Below are 21,699 nucleotides of genomic sequence, written 5' to 3' on the forward strand. Positions count from 1 at the left end.
TATGCATATCATATTTTTATCCTGTAGGTGTGTGATGGTGTTGGAACTGTGAATAAATGTGACCATGTATGTGGTGGTGCAGGATGTGGTAAATGTGGAGGAATCAGCTGTAACAATGGAGCCATTACAGTAGCCAAAAATGCACTTGATTTAGCAGAGGAAGCTCAACAAAATATAGTTCACAAAAAATCAGCAGCACAAAATTTATTAACCAAGGTTCGCAACTTATGTTACAGAAGATCAGTTTCTGTTTATTTTAAATCGCTATTTCACATACTGTATGTGTATTTAATGACTTGTATATATCTGAACAGATATTAGCCATTATTCAGCTAGTACTTGTAAACATTACTATGAAAATAGGTTGCTTCAAAGTTAGAAGTAAGTCATCAGTTTCCTTATTGGAAGATCTAGAATATGATCTTGTTAGGTTTAGAACTCCATACATAGTGATGTTTTGTGTGATTATATGAATCCAGTTAGAAATTTGTCTAGATTATAAAGCCTTAAAGAAATTATTAAATAGACATAGAATACTTAGTATTTTTGCTACAGTTTATTTAAGCTATAAAAATTAGGTTGGTGACTGTTTTAATTGCTCAGTTTTGTTATTTAGTTCATTAAATAGTTTTAAGGACATTTTTGAGATTCTATAAGTTAAAAAAAATGCCAAATTTCTTCAGGTAGTAATAATAGTTCTTATTGTAGATGAAGAACTTGAGAATGCTTGCTGATGAAGCATTGAATAAGAGTAAAGAAGCTGTTGAACAAACTAGTAATTTTCAACTTGAATCAGGAGATATTTCAGCAGACATAATGGACTTACTGCATCATGTTGAGAAGTTCCTTCATGCTGAAGGACTACAATATGAAGAAATACAAGCTGTATCTGAAAAGGTAACGAACTTATATTGTTTTTCAGAATGGCTTAGAATTTGTTAGATTTGTTTGTGTTATACTGTTGGTCACCAGTTTTTTTTTATGTGAAGTTTTTCCCAGGAATAGTTAATATTTTATCGAGTTTTTTTCATGAATATATTTTGAAAGATGTATTTAATGAATATTCTAATATCAAACAGATTTGTTTAGTAACACAGAAGAGACTGTAAAGGCAAAATGTTGGTTAAAGTAAAAGTTCCCTATGTTCTTTTAACTGTCTCGAGTGTAAAGGTGATTTTTTTTTCTGACCTTATTATCAAAACTTGAAAGATGTTGCTTCTACATAAGTTCAATCTTATTTGAAAATGATTTTGTAATTATTTCAATTTGTTTGAAATATGGTCATGAGTGACAGCAACAGTGTCAGTAGAGATTAAAAATTGACTGTTCCATTTGTTGTTCTTTTTGTTCCATTTTCAAACTCATGGCACATGTAATCCTATTACTTTACCTCATTGACACCAGCTTACTTGTTTCTATGACATGGTAAGAGTATTTTTATTTTAGGCTCTATTTTTGAATAGCTGATATTAATGTTGAGTAACACTTATCTAATACTGGAATTGCATTAAAATCCTAACCTTTCATTTTATAATTATTTGGTCCTACTTTTTTCACTATTGATATATAAAGTATTTTAGCAGTATTTACATATTAATATACAGATAAAAAAAGTATTCATGACATACTTTCGAAGCTAAATTTTGTTTAGTCATATCACCCTTCTGAATTAAATCTTACTTCTCTCTCAATGCACCAGTGTAGCAGATGGAAATTTACTATATTCTTCCTTTTCCAGAGATGCCAACCATTACGATTTGAGTGTAATCATTACGATTTTGGTGTATACATTACGACTATACACTCATACAGACAAATATTACGACTTGTTGCAACTCCCAAATTATTATATATTATATAGGCCTATACAATAAAGAGATAATTTGTTCCCCCAGGGCTTGAAAGGGGTGAAAAGAAAATTTCTAGTGAAATACAAATAAATTTTGATAATAAATAACAGAGATAGTCCAAATGGATACTTGCAATAATCATGTTTGTGCTTGAAATAATAAAAAAATATTTATATCTCCGACGTCTACCAATAGTTTGAGTGCAGTGCTTCTCCATACTGGATATGTGGGGAATCCATAGTTACGTTATCAGTGCTTGTTAGCTAATCAGCACTTGCATAGATGGGCATTTCTCGTTTTCTAAGCAGCATAGAAATACCAATGCGATCATTCACAAAATGGAAAAAAAAGAGGCCTTGTTCACCAGATTGTCTTGTTTCTGGCAAATCTAAAAGGACTAAAACTGTGAATTAAAAATTCAGGAAAGCATATAGTGCAAAATATCTGGTCATTGCATCAAAAGTCAGTGACAGTCATGCGTTTTGTACAGTTTGTCACATCGATTTTTTCCCTGGTGCATGGCGGGATAAACGATTGTTCCAGACATACAAAATTGGCATCTCACCAACAAAAGGCGGAGGTGAAGACAAAAATGATACAGATAACGACATTTATGAGTAAGAATTCAGAATATGAAACCATAAATGCAGAAATGATGTTCATGCAATTCATCATTGCTCATAATTTACCTCTAGCTGTAGCACTTCATGCAGGACATCTATTCATAAAAATGTTCTCAGACTCTGATATAGTGAAAAAATATGACTGTGCTAGAACCAAAACTACAGCCATTGTATAAGTGTTGGGTTGTGAAGATGACAAAATGATTTCAAGCATTTACAGTTCAGCCACAGATGGGTCTACAGACATGGATGACTCAAAACTGTATCCAATGGTTGTACGATATCTATACGGGCTCTGTCTACAATCATTATGCTCAGTCATTTGAAATAGTTGGCATCTCTGCATTTCAGATCGTTTAAGAAAACATATTTTATTCCACTATTTTGGTTGTTCTAAAAAAATGTTTGTATAGTCGTTCTTTGGTTAATGACATATTTGTGAACAGAATGTGGATTGACTTGCATTAATTCTTGCTTTGGAATAGAGATATTTTCTATAATATATTTTATAAAGTTTATACAAAATGAATTATTTCACTTATCATACAAGCTTGAAAAAATGTATTATAATGTACATATAATTGGGACAGTGTACTCTGGGAAAGATTGTATCTAACTTTTCATACTTCTGAGTCATTCCTTCCCTGGGATTTGAGTCATACTTAAATGGAGAGATGATACACATTTTTATCAAAGTTATTATGAGCTAGAAGTGAATTGTCCCTTGAATATATGTAGCATACACAATTCTCCTGTCTTATGTTGCATTGAAATAATCCCAAATTTTCTTCTGCAGTGAAGATTTACTACACTTTATTTTGCTCCAGCAACCAGAATGTTTAAACCAAGTATGTATTAGGTTGTCCAGATATAAATGTCACTTTTGAACTGCAAAGTTTGGAAAAGTATAAATCAGTGTTGGAAAAAACATGCTTTAATCAAAGTAAGCACCATTTTATGCCTCTGCTGTACAAATCAGAGTTTCTATGGTCAGTGAACTTCCTGAAAGCTTTTTCTGCAACTGCCTGGGTTTGAAAGTGTTTATTGTTTAAAAAGAAGTCAAAGTATATGAAGTATTAAAATATGTAGGGGTATGAGGTGGATGAGGCAGATGGTTCGTTCAATTTTTGGAGTGTCATCCTCGACAGGTCTCATAATGCTGATTTTGTTGATCATCAGTCAGCTCATGTGGAGCCCACTTATTCAACTTTTCCGTCCTTGTAATCACACTCGGATGGTTGGCAATGCTTGTACCTAGCTTTTTTGCATGCTCATGTACTGTTATGCAAGGGTCTGTCTCAACTGCTTCCCTTAATGTGTTTCCATCTAGGGATGGCTTCCTTCCATGAACTATGTGGTCAAGACTTTCAACTCCATGTCAAAACCTTTGGAACCAATGCTGAACTGTATGTTCAGTAACAGATCCATGGTTGAATGCCTGGTTGATGTTCGGCATAGTTTTGATAGCTTTTCATCCAAGTTTGAAGTCGTAGAAGAAAATCAGACAAAAGTCCTTCTTGTCTGTACCTCTTTGGGTGTTGCAAAACTTACTCTGAGTAGAATTGAAACAGCAGACAATTAATACACCTTGTAAGCAACAAATGTTGGATTAAACCAACTAACGAACGATAAGTTACTCAATATTCAGCTTCTAAGTGTCACTGTGAGAATTCCAACATTTATTTCCTGACAACTTAATAACTGGACAATATATTAACACTCCAGCAAATAAATACTTTTATTTTCAGTTGTTTTGTTTTTTAGACAAATGGGATTGAATCTTTTAAACTTGCAATCTATATTCTGTTTATTTTGTGTAAAACATTTTCTGAATGTGTTTTTTATTGTTAATTTTAAGACTTACATGTTGGAGATCATTGAATTTGAATACTGCACTACTGTATGTAGTTATAGTGAAAAAAATAGATGAATTATAAACTGTTGATTCTAATGTTTAGGTCAAGCTGAAAGTATTTGGGCATGGAAGTTTGCAAGTGATATTACAGTCATAAGAATGATGTTACTTTTACAGGCTTTGACGACATTAGTAACATTAATATATTGCTGTATCTATTGGTGTGACTGTTGGTACATATACAAATTTAAACCAACTGTTTAAAAGTGTAGTTTGGACATTATTATTATACAAAGTTTGAGAGTTAAACCAGTTTAGTTCTATGCAATACCTATAAATCAACTACATGTAATGTTACTTAAATTTAAAAAAAACTGTTCTCAATTAGAATGTTAAGATGAATTACTTTAAATTAAAAAGTTTTTTTTTAATTTTTAGAAACCTACCAGGGATTTTTTCTTGAGAATTTTTCTTATGAATAAATAATACTGAAGAAAATTTGAAAAAAAAAATCTTTTTTTGACTGAATTAATTTTCAAATTGTGTTAACATTTTTCAGTGTCTTAACCTAAAAATGCCTCTTGGCCCAGAAGAAATTGAAAAACTAGCTCATGAGATCCAAGAGAGTGTTAAAAATTTGACCAATAGTGAAGACATTTTGAATGCTGCATTCCAGAAACGTGAAGAAGTGAAAGAACTTGTTAACAGAGCAGCCATAATCAAGTGAGTGTTTTACATTTTCCTAAGGATAGTATCAAAGCTGAATAAAGAAAAGTAGTGGTTTGTTATTTTTAGGCTTTTAAAGTTTAAATTAATATCAAATCTGTCTATTATTAGAAAACTGAAGAAGACATAAAGTGACCAGTTAAGTAAACAGTTGCTGTTTTGGCAGCTGATTTTAGTATTAAAGAAAGTATTAAACAAAATTTTAAAAAAGGCTTATGTTACTATTCAAAAACATTGTAGAAAATCTCTTTTGTAAAATATGAAAGAAAATAATTTTCTGGGTAGTTCCTTTTTTATTTTTGATAAAATTAAATAAAAGTGTCAGTTGTATCCAACTGTCAAGTATTTAAGTTTACACATTACAATAAAATTTCATTTTTATCAAGGTGATAATAAATAATTATCCAAAGTTTTAATAGAAATATTAACTTCTGACCAGAAATGATTTTGCTGTGCTATACCTGTTTGTAATTCATCCTCAGCCCAATTAAATTTATAGCTGAATTTTGTAGATATGTATAAGCAAGATTTAGTTGATGAAAGAATAATTTACAAAAAGATTAATTCTAGAAAATACTTACCTCCTCTGAAACTATAGCTGCTACTTGATCTCTAGGATATCCACTCTTTGGACATTTAAATGCTGAGCTTCCATGCTCCAGTCTTTTACACTCCATTTGATTGCCTTAGGCAAATTCTGATTTTCAAATTTTTCCACCAACTTCAATGCACCCCTGTCTAGGTACTGTAAATAATTACCTTGTCCTGATTAAGTGATTAACTTTTTAAAGACAAAGTATTCAGCACTGGTTTCTATCAACAGAAGTGTTGTGATTATTTACTATTTACATTGTGTTTGAGTTTTTACTGTTCTTTTTTCATTTATAATTATACATTACATAACAAGAAAATTCTCAAGTTAATGTTTCTATTACATAAGTCAACCAGACCTTTTCTCTTCCATTTCTGCCACCTGGTGTTTGTCAACAGCCAGGGGAGTGACTATTCTCTGTTGAAGTTATCTGTTATATGATTTGTTGTGAGAAAGAGATGTGAATTTAGGGTGTCTCTTCAGGGGCTTCTGAAGCAGCTTTTGCAAATGACCCAGGAGTGACAGGTGGGAATTGAAATTCTCTTTTTTTTCTGGCTCCTTCAGTTACTATATCAGTTTCAACAGAGGATAATTCTAAGCAGCTACTTTCAGCCCTTTTTCTTTGGTTTATTACTTGCATTTGTGAGGTTTTGGGGGTCTCTCCTGTTCCATTTGGCTCTGTTCCTTGTTAGTAGAAAGGATGACAAGTGACTATTTGGTTTTTCTTCCTTCTGATGTTGCTGTTCATGTTGGATATTTACCATTCTGTTATGTGACAGGATACATATGCCTTGTCCCATATGCTTATTACCACGAGGAGGAGGCATATTTAGAGTCTCAATGGACTTGTGGGGTCTAGACTGGAGCCTGTGTTAACTTTAAATAGATCACAGTTTTTTTGTATTTGTCTTACTCTCACAACTGTCCTGAGATAATTATCTTCAGTGTAACCTTTGTCTAAAGCTTATCAACATTCCCTCCCTCAGCAGTTTGGGGATGAGTTGGAGGTTTTGCTGACCTCTACTCTAGTTAGGTTGTCTTCTTTCATTGGGAGCACAATTGCATCACCTTTTGGATGTTTGGAGCTCTTTCACGAGAAATCTGTAGGTACTCCAGGTTTTGGCTTAAATTAACGTCACTTCCACAATTGCCTGTTCAATCTGTTGCCTTTTCACCTCAAACAGATCCATGATGAATGGAGCTCCGTTCCCAAAGCATAGGAAACTTGTTAATCAAAGAAGCAGTAGACATGGCCAGTCCCATTCTTCTGGGATTTTATTCTCGTTTATTTGCAGTACCAAAAAAGACAGAAGAATAGCATCCAATCATCAACATATTTTTACTCAACCAATTTTTAGAACCTCCTTGCTTCAGTATGAAATCTTTTATCATCCTATGTGATATTTTGCACCAGGGCTCTGAATTACCAAGTTCTTTGTTACTGATGCCTATCTCCATATTCCCCATGGTAGAATCTTCCTGGAGGTTTCTTAAGTTTGTTCATAAGGGTTAGGTGGTACAATTCCAGGCTCTTCCCTTTGGTCTTGCATTAGTACCTTATGTCTTCTGTAGTATTGTTCGAGCTTCTCCTTGGGCCTGAGCATACATTATCATGTGGACGATTGGCTCCTTCTAGCTCAACCTGTCAATTAGCAGAACAACACTCTCAAGGTCTCCTTTCAGAAGCCACAAAAGCTGGCTTCCTCATCAAATTGGAGAAATCTGTTTTGTCACAGATGCAATATTTTGTCTGCAATATTTTTAAGGCATCCTTATGCACTGTGTTGAGGTATTTTAATTATTGGAAGGTTTTTAATTCTCAGCTAAATTAGGTTTCCTAAAATTATTGAAACAACTTTTTTCATTTACTGAATTGTAATTTTACATTTGTTTTACATGAGTTGTCCACAAATTAGGACTCTTCATCATTGCATATTTGTCCTACTTTACTTTGATAGATATTTTCTACATAAGTCTCTTGCAGCCAGGAACAAGGAAAGATCCTTCTTATAAATTCATTTGTCAGCCATTTTTCACCTTTAAAACTGCTCTGATCCTGATTGTTTGTCTTGTCAGGACCGTCAGGTGTTATGTGGCTTGTGCTAACTCATTTTGAAGTACTAGGAACCAATTGTTTATTCATTGGGATCCTTTCTACTTATCTCAGACTCACAAATTGATTCTCGTGGTCCATAATGGATTATCATTACAGGAGAGGAATCTTTTGTATGTCACATATCAGATTTGTTATATCTCTATGTCATTAGCTGCCTGGTTGAATTTCTCTCTGGAAGACATTGTGTGGGCTGATATGTGGACTACCTATGCTTTTCTATCTCATTATTTACATAATCTGGCAGTTTCTTTTTTGTAAGGTTTGGACTACCTCCTGTAGCTATTTTGACCACATTTGCTAGACTTTAACCAGAGATGAGTATTTTCTTAAATCGTATACTCTTTTTACTTCCAGGATCTCTCTATTTTTCACTGGGTTTCACTCTTTGGCAAGTTGCAGGTATACTTTCTCTTCTCATTTCTAAATTGGCAACTATTTTCACTATAATTACTGCAGGTTGCAACAGGCTGTGTCAAAATGGGGTGTTCCATAAGACCATCTAGATGCATTCTGTATGATATTACCTTATAATGGACAGCCACTCATTGACAATTAGAAGGAAACTAAAGGAAATTTTACACACTCCTGCTGATCTTCAGGTTGAATAAATTGGAATTGGTTTACATTTAAAAATGTAGGGAACTTGGGTTACTTATTGCACCTCTAGTTTCCAGTAGCTGGAGTGGCAGACAGAGGCTTTTACTTTAGAGTGTTTGAGTGTGTTCCTTCACTCTTGAAGAAGAGGGCAAAGTTGGCGTCCTTCTACTTAGGTTCCTGGATGCTTTTCTCAGATGTCATTAGAGTGTTACCAGCCTTTGTGGGAGCCTACTCATAATTCCAGTTCAGGTTTGACATGAAGCTATTCAGTTGGTGAGTAAATGGCCCTTCTCTTTGATCAGTGTCAGTTTAGTATACTATTCATGGATGGTGGTCAATTATCTCCTCATAATTTCGAACATGAGGTGGTCTCATCTTTGGTCCTTGGTGGAGCACAGGGTTCTGGGGCTTATGTAATACCCCTTATCTGCCTGATTGGGAAATGAGGGTGAATGTTCATAATTCCAGACTGGCTGAGTTCTGTTCCTCAGGTTGCGTAAAGCATACGAGCCTGTCATTTCAAGCTTGGCTTCTGCTTTTTGGACTATTTTGAGTGGAGGAAGACGTTTGTGTTAGTTGGTGTGAAATGGATCACTCTGTGGTTACAGGTTGCGATCCAGTCAAAGTATATGTGTGTGTATATATATTCATATATAACATTATTAGGTCCAATAACCCTAGCCATAAATGTGGGATGTAGGTACCACAACCCCTTAATTCCAACCCTGAGTTGTAGAACCTTGGCTGTTTGGTTGGGGCTCATCTATACTGAAGATTACTCATACTTTATTCCACTTTTGGTTCTAGATGAAGAGCATACCTGATCTGAATGTAGTCTGGTTGCCCCATAAAAGTACCATTTTTTCTCTTGGTACACCCATATTCTAAAAAAATGCTTTCTGTGTGGATCACCCTCCACCTTTTCAGCATGGGATTCTAACTATATTGTCACCAAATGATAAGTATGTATTAAAAGTTAACATTTTCCTAAACTGAAAATGTCTTTTCAGTGATATTTACGTCCACTGACACTTTTGTGCCCTACATCTCCACTGAAAGCTGGTTTTCATATCCAGAAAGTGATTATATTATTGGGATAAGGTGTTTATTTGCAGTACCTAGATAGGGGTGGGGATATATTGAAGTTGGTGGAGAAATTTGAAAATTAAAATTTGCCTAAGGCATTTGAGTGGGGTATAAAAGACTGGAGCAAGCGTTCCTAAAGAGTGAAAATCCAGGAGATCAAGAAATAGCTATAGTGTCAGCAGAGGTAAGTATTATAGGAAATACATTGTCAGTGTAAGAAAATATTGATTTTCATTGTGAAACTAAATATATTTTGAATCATAATTACAAATTCATGTTGCAATAATTGCTACATTTACCAACAAAACAGAAATATTATCCAGATTATCTGAAACACTGGAATCAAATAGTTATATTAAAAGAACATATAGAATAAAATTTCCAAATTTTGAATCTAGATTTGAAACCAAAAAATTAAATACTTTTGATTTTGTTATTAATTTCTGTATGGTTTGTGTAGATTGAATTACTGTATTTTAATAGTCAACTTCCTGAAGCTTTTGTTTTGTCTGCTACCCTATAGATTTCACATATCTGATATCATCAGTTCAATGAAATACATAAATTACTTCTCATTTAATGTTACTTGTTACAAGAGAGTATATATTTAATGTTACTTGTTACAAGAGAGTATATATTTAATGTTACTTGTTACAAGAGAGTGTATATTTAATGTTACTTGTTACAAGAGAGTGTATATTTAATGTTACTTGTTACAAGAGAGTGTATATTTAATGTTACTTGTTACAAGAGAGTGTATATTTAATGTTACTTGTTACAAGAGAGTGTATATTTAATGTTACTTGTCACAAGAGAGTGTATATTTAATGTTACTTGTTACAAGAGAGTGTATATTTAATGTTACTTGTTACAAGAGAGTATATATTTAATGTTACTTGTTACAAGAGAGTGTATATTTAATGTTACTTGTTACAAGAGAGTGTATATTTAATTTTACTTGTTACAAGAGAGTGTATATTTAATGTTACTTGTTACAAGAGAGTGTATATTTAATATTTAAAGAAAATGTTTGTAATCATTTAAATAGTTGGACATCTGTATAGGATTTAAGTAATTGTGTCAGTTTTTTTTTCTCTCTCTAAGCTGTTGTACATGTGAATGTTCCAAAAAGTTTAAATCACTTTACTACAAGTTTCTACTTGATCATTTGATTGATTTTTATTCTGATATGAAATGAAAAGGTACATGAGAACATGAGAATGTATGTATGTTTAATATTATTCTCAAGCTATTTAAATAAAACAAATAACTCTTACTTGTCCTTATTGTCATGAATGTACTAACGTTTTTTTTTTTTTTTGGGGGGGGTTTGCTTCTGTCATGTAATAACGAGATATTTGTTACAGAAAAAATGCTGATGCTGTTATACAAGTAGCCAACATTGTGAAAGTAAACCTTGAAGAAACTAAAGAGTCACAAGATCATGCTGAAACAGCCATTGTTAAAACCAGAGGCCTCATCTCGACTGTAGATAGAGATCATAAAGAGGTGTATTAATTGCTATGGCATTTTTAAGTATATTAATAAAATATTAATGAATGTAATTTTGGATTAATTATAGATGTTTTACTACTTTTGTGCAAACTTACTTATTGAAAGCAGACTTCTTCAGGATTAGATTTGTTACACAGATGAATGACAAATGAAATGATTATGCTGTTAAATGAATTTTAAATTATATTGTGCATCTTATATATGTGGATAGTGTGAAAAATTAAACTTTGATAAAAGTTTTATTTTTGCTTATTGTATTTTAGAATAGTTTTGCTTTGTATATTTCACACAAGCCTTTACTAAGCTACTAATAAGTTAGTTAATTTAACGATTTAAGATGATTATTTGGAATTCATTATTTTGAACAATCTTATCTTTTGTATTAATGCCAGCCACATAACTTAAGCCTGAGATTATTGAAGATGTACAATTTATGTACAGATGAGTTGTGTTCACTGCTTTGGTGTTCGTTACCTCATTTTTTTTAATGGTTAGAAACTGAGATCGAGTGTTTGAGACAAAGTTATTTGTTCCTCACTTATAGATAGAAAATCAAACTCAAAATGCAAAGGCCATAAGTGATAGGTCACTCAGGGAACTTGAAAAATTAAAGAAACAAAGTGGGGAACTTCAAGAAAAGTACTTGGAAAATAAACGTTCTTTAGAAAGAGCTGTAAATCAAGCAGAAACTTCTAGAAATTTGACAGTAAAAGCAGAAGAGGTAAATAATTTGTTTGATTAATTTATTTTGAGCTATGTAGAATGTAACTAAACATTAAAAATTTGTGCTTGGCTAGTAATAACGATTATAATGTTCTGCAATGCATATGAAATAGAAAACGCTGAGTTAACTATATGCTATATTATATATACTATATTGCATGCACAATTTAACATGATATGTTACTGTAAGTAATCTTCTCACTAATTCTCGTGTTTAAAAAACTAATTTGAAAATACTCTAATACAACATTAAGATACACAATTTCAGTAAAGCATTGTGTTGGACTTGAAAAATTATGAGAGAATGACCAAATAATATTTAAGCTGTTTTTTTTTTCTTATTCAATAAACCAAATTTTATTTTTTAACAAGTTTATGAGTCACCTGTGAATCTCAAAATCTAAACTATCTGAAAAAGAAAACTGCATGTGTGTCTGTTAGTTGGTGAACCACTGAACCAATTATCATCAAAATTGGTATTGTCTTTAGGGTTCGCTGGAAAGTGACAAGAGGGGTGAGTTGATTTGGATCACACTTTCTCATGTATTTTCTCTCCCATACATTCAATGGGTATTTAAACCAGTGATGCAATAAAAAATGTATTTTAAGACAGCTGGTATGGATATTAAAACGTTTATTAAAATAAAGTGGAGAACAATGTTTCGACCTTCTTAGGTCATCTTCAGGTTAACAACTAGGTTTGTTGTCGTCATGATCCAATAAAAGTCCATTATGTAAGTAATAAACTTTCATTAATGTAATTTATTTTCCTTCTTTCTTTAATTATTATAAATGTGGTTGTTCCTTTTTGTCATTTCCAAATGCTGGAAAGGGTTATGTGGGTTTGGTTTGTGTACCAGTGAAGTAAATGTTTCCTTAAATGTTTAATTCAAAAACTACAAAACAAACATTAGATAAGTTTATTAAGCAAGAATTCATCTATAAAATAATTTTAATTGGAACAAGCATGGAGTTTCAGTAAAATTTGGAACTTTGTTCTCTGGTTTTAAACACTATAGTACAGCTGTACTTTTTATCTCTTCTGTAAAAATTGGTTTAGAAGAATGACAAGATTAGGCTTACAGCAGAACAATAATTTATTAAAATGATTCGTATTACAGTGTAACTGGAACAGATTGTATTTACACAGGGAATGTGTATTTGAGAACCAAAATTTGCTGTGATGACACGTTGTAGAAATTGCATATTTGTAACCATAAGATTATGTAACACATTTACATAAAATCTATATACTCAATATAGTTTTTTCTTTTACAGTTAAATTACAGTGGAGCACCTCTAAAATCAGCCACCTTTGGGACTGAGACAAACTGGCCTGATTAGAGGGGTTCCACTGTACATAATTAGGGTTTATGTAAACAGAAAAAGGGATTGTGATTGAAAGACTGCTTTCAAGGAGTGACCAAATCTGAGGGGTGGCACCTCAGAGGGGCTCCATTGTATATAGAATTATATCCTTCGTAAATGATTCACTTGCAGTAATGATAAATCAACTTCTTGTTGTAAGTGGAGTATACTACAGTTGAGATTATTTCCTGTATTTTGATTTGAATGGCAAAACGTTTACTTTCTTATATACTTGTGTGTTTTAAGATGCATTTGCTAAGAAAGTTTTTCAGTAGGAAATTCTAAACTGTTACATCAAAAAGTAATATGTACTAAGCAGTATTTATGGTAATGATTGCTTAAAACTCTATCTACTGACCATTTTATTAGGACTCCCTGCACATTTCTATAAGATGTGTATAAAACCAACTGAAATTATGATATTCATGTGATTGTCTGAATTTAGTTGCAGAACTGAAGTCTTATCATGTTAAAATCAAAAATTTCTGAACTTTCAAATGGACAAGGTATTTGGTTATTGCTTTATAGGAACATTCTTATTAAATATTTTTAATTGGACTAGCTCTTTGTTACGTCTGCAATCAGAAGCGGTGAATAAAAATACAATTATTATTAGAGAATACAACTGGTTAACACTTGCTGGTAGAACAGGAAAAAAACCAATTCAGTGAGCTTGTAAAATAAAACAAAATATCAGAATATGTTCAAATTGACTCATTTCTTCAAAAGTGGCCATTATTTGACTGTCTTAATTATAGTACATGAAGAACATTACAGATACTATTATATGATAGTTGACAGCAACTCATAAAATTACTTGTATCAGATGCAACTAAAGTGTGAGTAATGGATCTTTTGAGTTACATTTTATTCTTTCTTTAATGACAATAAATAAAGATATCATATTGCATCAGAGACTTCACTCAGCTTGTGTTGCACCAACAATCCAGTCTGTTGAAAGTGGTTCAATGGTACATTTATGTAAAACATTCTCATAGCATGAGACTCAGTCCACTGATTGCTTTAGAGATTAATATTTTGGGAAATTATTGTTGTTTGGCATTTTCAACCCTCACAGAACTGTATTTTTACAGTGATGAACAAGGGCTGTTGATAACACTGTGTAACACAAAAATTTTGTTCCTGGATAGTATGTGTTATTTCTTAATAGCTTATGTTGTAAAAGTACACAAAATGGCCATTATTCCCTTCAACCTTTGCTTTTATGACCTGGATAATGAAATTTAGAAATTAATTCTATGTAAAAGCAGGCAAATTTGCACATTTTCATTTACATAAGATCTGAATAAAAACTATATGAATCAAGATTTACATATATTTATACTAAAGTTATACAAAAATGAACAAAAATGTTTAGAAGTTAGTAGTTTTTCGAGACTTGCGACTGTAAGGTAAATCACTTTCACATATCAGCCCCCAAATATAGTCTCCCATCATGTCTTCGTCATATGCTCCTAGGTTACAAAAGCAAAGTTTGAAGAGAAAAATGGTCTTTTCCATTTACTTTAGGCATGAGCAATTGGTAAATAACACTTTCTGCCTAGGAACAAGAAAAAGTACACATTTTGTTACATAGTGAAGTAATTGGTTCAAAGAGCATTATAGTGACTTCAGTTGTCTTTGACAAACACAGTTATTTAATTCCGTTTTGTCTCTCCATAATAATTATCCATCAATGTTTGAGTAATTTTGTTCCTGGAACAAATGTGGTTCAACCAAACAAGACATTTTTTTAGCATCTGTGGGAGTTTACAGCATTTAACATACTGAGAGTTGGTTGTTGTTGTATTTAAAGCTGTTCTAACCTGGTATTATTATGTTGTGGTAGTAGTGTCCAGTTATTATGACCATGTATGACACAGAATACACAAGTTTTTTAATGTACAGCTTTGTGATGCTTATGTAATTACCAGTAGCTGCAAAAGCTAGATAAAACTTCAGGTGTTTCTGTACATGGTGTTGTAATAGTGATTGAGGTGATTGAATTGTTTTGTTTCTGCCTGACTTTTGTTTAGCTCTGATACCACAAGATACAAAATCAAGGAATCTACAGTTGTTGTATTTACACCTATATATTTAGGTTTCACAGAACATTGAAACAATTAAACAGTTGTAACACTTTTTGTTCATGACAAGAGGATATATTATACTTATTTTTATTTTGCTTACAATTGTTTTTGATCTCAGGATGCTCAGCTATTAGAAAAGGTGTACAAAGAAACAGAGAAACGGCTGAGTCAGAAAGAAGTAGTGAGTAACGATGTAAGATACCGTACACAAGAACTGAAGCAGAAAGCAATGAAACTAATTGAACTTGCAACAGAAAGATATCATGACTTTAAAGGTATGAAAGATTTTTCTGACTTGGTTAACATTATATGTAAAAAGAAAAAAGCAGTTTTTCAAAAATATGTTTCAAGCTAAAAAGGTGGACCATGAGCTTTTGGATAGAGCCTATTTGATGTAATGCCCAAAAAAGTTTTAAACTTTTTCTGGTGTTAGTATTTAGTTTTACCTTTAATTTTATTGGATTCATTCTGGGACACCAGATAGCATGTTGATGAATAGACTTTACTGAGAACAATATTTGTAAAAATCATGGGAGAAGAAAGTTGTGAATATATTATATGATGCCATGAGAAATATGTCAGTGTAAAAATTGCAAATCCTTTTTACCAAAGATATTTACCTCCACCCACACTACAGTTTTTTTTTACTCAACTGTTAGGGTTTGTTTACTTTTGCCCGTTTAAGTATTGGTGGGATTTTTCTTGCTTGCACCAGTCTTTTATTACCTGCATAATGGTCATTGGCAATATTTGTCTCATGACACTCTTCAGCTATGTAAATACGCCATCTACCTTGAAACTGTATATAGACATCTCAAATAATGTTATCATTTTTTCTCAACATAGTGTTCACTAATGGGTTTTTCTGCAGTATATCCATCATAGATACTTTGAGCATTCTCCATGTTACCTATTTGAGGCTGCCTGTGACCTAATTTGTAGTGAGATGGAGACATACATTCAGTCCAATGATGTTTATCCAGGGAGTTCTAAGGCTGCACTTATGGTTGATCCTGGACATTCTGGAAAAAAATTAAGTTTCACTTTATCCAACACTTTCCCTAACTCTGTCAGCTTCTCATGAGACCAATTTGGATCAGCTACCTCTAACTCCTTTTTTCCATTTATGTATCACGTGTGTAATGTTTAGGTTTTTCCTGGATGCTTTTGAGTGTGCACCTTCCTTGATTGTAGAGAGTACCTGATGGTGATATTGATCAAATGATATTGTGGTTCATGTAGGGAGATTTACTCCCCAGTTATGTGAAGGGACAGTTTGTCTGTCAAGTGTGTCAGACAATGTGCTTTTGCCTACCAATGACAGGTGGAAATGTATTTAGGTTCTTAGAGAATAGTCCTGCTCCTGGAGATGTGAGGTTTCAGAAGGGAGTCTGTTGTTAACTTGAATAAATCACAATATTTTCAGGGATTTGTCTGACCCTACCTATGGTGCCAAGATATTTTTATCCTTACATAGGAAGCATCTCAGCATTCATCACATCTTTGGTTTGATTGTCAGTTCTTTACTATTGGAGTTCCTTAGCTGGCATGTTATTGACATTTGTTGGATAGAGATGAGTTGTTGGAGGACGTTCGTCTAACTGCTACCTTCCTGAATGAGTTACATGGGGCTCTTTTCTCCAACTCTTGATTTTTACAGGAGTTTCAGAATCTCTGAATTCGTGGGTTAATATTGCCTGTCTGCTTTACACCAACTTTTACAGGATCAACATGTTTGATTTTGAGTGATGGTTAAACTGAAATAATACTACATTTGATATTGCTCTGCCATCACCTCATCTAGAGCTCCATAGTTCCATTTTTGCACATGTGCTTTGCTTCTGGAATGGAGTGCATACCTCAATGGTCTGGTATTCCAGGGTCTATGGATGGATGATTAGGATTCTTTCCACATCAGTTTAATAGAACTACTTGAAATTATTGAAGGACAAAGTCATCATGCTTTAAACTCTGACAGTTCTGTGATGGTACCTTATATTTCCTAGCATTCAGTCAAAACTTGGATCTTCTATATCGAGTCCCACACCCATTATACCGTTCTATTAGATGGCTGTGTTCTAGGGGTGATGAAATTTGGTATTGAATCAATTGTACCAACCTAATTAGTTTCTCCCAACAAAATGGAGGATTTCTCAAGAGGCTTTTTTAACTGAATTTGTTTATAATTCAGGACACTGATAATCAATGCATATGCCACTTATTGGAACACTCAGCTAGTGGTATATTTTGTCTCTGGCAACTCACCCTCAGGAATTGGCAGTAGATGCATTCAGTCAGGACTGGACTAGGTTTTACCTATATGCTTACCCACCAATTCGTCTGTTACCCAAAGTCCTAGTAATGATTCATTCAACTCCTTGTCATGTTTTGCTTGTAGCTTCAGATTGGCCAACTAAATTCTGGTTTCTATTTTTGTGGTACCTTCAGGAGTGCCCACCTCTTTCACTTCTTCTTTGGCTGTCTCTTTTGAAGTACTAATGATTCAAAGTAGTAATCTTACACTCATCTATCCTACAGCTTAAGCTTCATGCATGGAGGTAATGCCATAGTTTGGTTTTTGACTTGGCTCTTTGAAAATGTTTCACATATTTCACAGTCTTTCCCTCGAGAAGGATTCCTGTACGTGGAATGGGGACCTCCCAGAGAAGATTCTGTACTTTCAATTTACCTCCTCTGGGGTCTAAACATCCACCCACATGTTTGCTGTGCATGGTGGACCATGAAGGGGAGGTGGGGATTCTGGTGGTTCCCAGGGTCAACTGAGTACCAGTGTTGGATGTTGCAGACACTGTGTTTGATGCTGGTGTTCAGATATAGTGCAGCATCCTTGTTTGGAATTGCAGTGTGTCCTTTCATAGGGCCCTATAGTGGGTGGGGGCAATGGGCACTGAAATGTAGCGTCTTTGTTATGGATACACCCATTTATGAAAAAATAAATAAAAACGAAAAAAATTGAAAAAAACCAACAGATTATTGGAAAACAACAATGTATGGACAACTCTGCTGTACAGTCAAGATTGCACTCAGTTTGGTACCTCTATTTCTAATTATCCATTCCTTATCTGAGAATCCTTAGGGCAAATGTCCCCCTTTTTTATTTAAAAGGGATTATAGGGGCTTGCTGGCTCCCCTAAGTTGGTAAAGAAGTTATGCTCTGGAGACATTTTGGTAAAAACATTTTCACCACAACATACCAAACTCTTTAAATTGAAGACCATTGAGAATATACCCATTGAGTGAAGTCATAGTTGAGAGAGATTTAAAGAACATTCCTGAGTCAGAGATCCTTGCTGGTTTCTCCAGCCAAGGTGCTACTGCAGTGCCCTGACCCTCCATTTTCAAAGACAGAATTATGATGCTTACTAATGTTCTGATATTGATGTTTACATCACCATGTCCTCCTACCACGGTCAAGGCAGGTTATTTGAACTGTAAGGTACAGCTATACATTCCCAACCCTCTCAGGTGTTTCCAGTGTTAACAGTTTGGTCATTGAAAAACCATCATGTCATGGGTCTTTAACATGTGCTTGTTGTGGTGGCAAAGACCATGACTCATGTGAATGCAAACTGGAACCATGCTGTGTTAACTGTAGTGGTTCACTCCCTTTTTACTCTATTTCTTGCCTTAAATTGGTGGAAGAGAAAGGTTTATAATTCTTGAAGATTATAAATGATATCTCTTACCCAGAGGCTCAGATATTATCATCCCCAACTCTATCTTGGACATATGATGCTGCATTCCATTCCACTGACTCAGTTGGAGTGCAGACAGCGCTCCCCATGCTGCCAGCAGAGTTGTTTGCAAAACATCTGAAGAATCTTTTGCCCTCCATGATCAATAGAGTTGAAAAATCTATGTCTACTTCCATCTCTATCTTTGCCACTCCTTCCAGTGACTGTCTGATTTCACTTCCTTTGGCCTTGGGTTCTGGTCTTTTCTTTTCTGCAGCCCCAAGAAGTAAAACGACTATTTGTTCACATCCTCAATCGCTGGAATTTTTGTCCACAGACATATATACCTGCCTACTCAACCCAGGGCATGATCCATGGAGGTTAATAGGCCTTCATTCAACAAAAAAAAAATCTTTATGTGGAAAGTAAAAGAGTGGAGCAAGTGAGAAAAAAATATCTGCTCATCTAAGTATTAGTGTGAGATAAAGAAATCCTAGCAGCTAATTAGTAGCTGTTGTGTGAGTGGAGGTAAGAATGATTGGAAATATGTTTTTGATTTAAGAAAACGTTAATTTTCCTCTAAAGGTTTTCTAATAAAGAATACACAAAATAGTAATTTCATAATGGTAATAGGTAAAAACTTTAATATAATACCTTTATCATTCTCAGGTATTTATTATATACATTCCTAAAAGAAGAATAGAGGTGTATTACTCTATTTTGCAGTATGTCTAAAATTTAAAATGACATATATTTCTTATAGAACTGGAAGCAAACTTCAATAAGAACAACCAAACATTGAATAGGTACAAAGATATCCTAGATGGACTTCTACAAGAATCTGAAGAAATTATTGAGGGCATCAGAAAAAAGAGTACTTTATACAGAGAGTGCACATAGCTTCTTTACAAGATAAAAAGATAAAAATGTTGCTTTAGTATTCTGAATTTATTTGTTCAAAGTAATCAAATTGAAAGATGGTTATGTAATAGGATATCTGTTTGCAGTTTTATGTAGGTATTCTTGTAACGAGAGATGGTATACTGCTTTAGTTTACCATGTTTACTTTTTCACTGCCACAGTATATCATTGAGTAATTCATCCATTCCATTACATGCCGAAGAGAAATCATAACACTGACCTTAAGAATATGAAAATAATTTACAAAGACTGTGACACCGAAAAGAGGAAAGATAAAAAGCTATTTTAATAACATCACTTAAGTAACCAATCCTTCTATAACTATTACCCCTTGTCAGTGAAAAACCATTCACTGGGCTTAATACTGATGTAAACCTAAAGAAGCAATTTTCTTTGTTTTAGTTTTCCTTTTTTTTTTATTATTGTATTATTTTACCCTACTGTTATCAGATATTAATAATCATATGGCTCCATTGTAATGTTTAGTGTTATAGTATTTATTTTAAGTATTTAAATAGCCTTGTTTGTTGTAAACTAGAGGACAGTCTTTGTAATTATTGCTGCTAGACAGTTTGTATTTCAAAATATTCCTGTAGTTGTTTTTACTGGCTGAACATCCTACACCTGCCAAAGGTTCAGGCAAGTGAATAGAAAACCTGTGTATTAAAGGGTTACTAAAACAACTTCTAGTTAAGTTCCATTATAATTCATAAGGAAAGATATTTTTATGTTTATGCTACATAAACCTTTAAACTGATTTTTTTTGTTTAAAATGTCTTGTATTGATATGTTTCATTAAAGTATTTCTTCTACTTAAAAACCAATTTTTTGAGAGAGTAATCAGTTTTTTTCGTATAGAATACTTTGTTTTTTTCAGTACAAAATAGTAAGAGTAAATAATTTAAGTATAATTTAGTTACATAGTCTAAATGTTCACATATGTAGATATGCTGGTTTTTGTTCTATTTGTAAGGATTATAAAAATCATGTATGCCATGGCCTAGTCCTTGCAGCTCAAATATAATGCTAATTATGTTTCTTTGTAAAATTAACGTGCAACCGATACACAAAGGAAAATTTAACTTTTATTTTGTTCCTAAACAGAGAGAAGATAAGTTAGCATGCAAGATATTTTGAAGTTATTCACATTTTAATAGGTAAATCCTAGGATAAATATAAGAATCATTAAACTTTAACTGATGCTTATAAAAATTGCAGGAAAAAAGCTACTTTTAATTAATCTGTTGAAGATGCTGGAAATCTTGTACTTTATTATCCAAAGAAAAATCTTATTTCTTCTTTATAAATATGTGGAATTAAACTTCAGTTATTGTTATTTTGTGCTTAAGGATTTGGTAATTCTTTGAAACATGAACCTGACTATAATTTTTTCCAGATTATTTATTTCTTTATGACTTACATTTTTCTTGATTTATTTAGAAATAAGGTATTGTATTCACTGGTTTTATATCTAATATAATACTTGCTCTAAGATTAGATAATTTTACCTAGTAATATGAAATAGGAAAATTATGTACATCCTTAAGTGGTAACTTTTATGTATTTAAAATTTCACTGACCATCTTGTCTCCTGGTGGGTAACCAGTAAGTTGATGGGTGTAAAGTCCTAAAACCCAGGATTTGATTCCTTGTGATGGAAGAGTGAAGATAGCCCATTGTGTAGCTGTCTATCTATTAAAGAAACAACAGCAACAACTTTGTTTTTATTTTCTTGTTGTGAGAAGAAAAGCCCTACCATTCTGAGTTTCTGGTTGTCAATTTTACTTTATTTAAAAAACAAACAAACTTAAACCATTTAAAAATTATTACATGACAAGTGAAAACAAAACAGAACTAAAATAAATTAAAGAAAATTGTTTATTTAGCTTTTTCGAGGATGTATAACATCAATTGTGAAGTTTATCTGTTTTAATAGTTAAAT

The 21,699-nt window shown here is 33.0% G+C and overlaps 1 protein-coding gene across 7 annotated transcripts in view; it reads left to right on the forward strand.

The window, feature by feature from the left end:
- LOC143244246 (laminin subunit beta-1-like) overlaps positions 1-20,880 on the forward strand; it is a 155,101-nt gene extending 134,221 nt beyond the window's left edge. For all 7 annotated transcript variants that reach the window (XM_076488581.1, XM_076488602.1, XM_076488618.1 and 4 more), the window contains 7 exons: positions 28-216; positions 709-897; positions 4,888-5,051; positions 10,813-10,954; positions 11,505-11,681; positions 15,260-15,416; positions 19,600-20,880. In XM_076488581.1, coding sequence (XP_076344696.1) covers positions 28-216; positions 709-897; positions 4,888-5,051; positions 10,813-10,954; positions 11,505-11,681; positions 15,260-15,416; positions 19,600-19,736 — 1,155 coding nt within the window. In that variant the 3' untranslated portion in view covers positions 19,737-20,880. The remainder of the gene's footprint in view (positions 1-27; positions 217-708; positions 898-4,887; positions 5,052-10,812; positions 10,955-11,504; positions 11,682-15,259; positions 15,417-19,599) is intronic.
- The last annotated feature ends 819 nt before the right edge of the window (positions 20,881-21,699 follow it).

This window comes from Tachypleus tridentatus, chromosome 1, assembly GCF_004210375.1.
Source record: "Tachypleus tridentatus isolate NWPU-2018 chromosome 1, ASM421037v1, whole genome shotgun sequence".
Taxonomy (NCBI): Eukaryota; Metazoa; Arthropoda; class Merostomata; order Xiphosura; family Limulidae; genus Tachypleus; species Tachypleus tridentatus.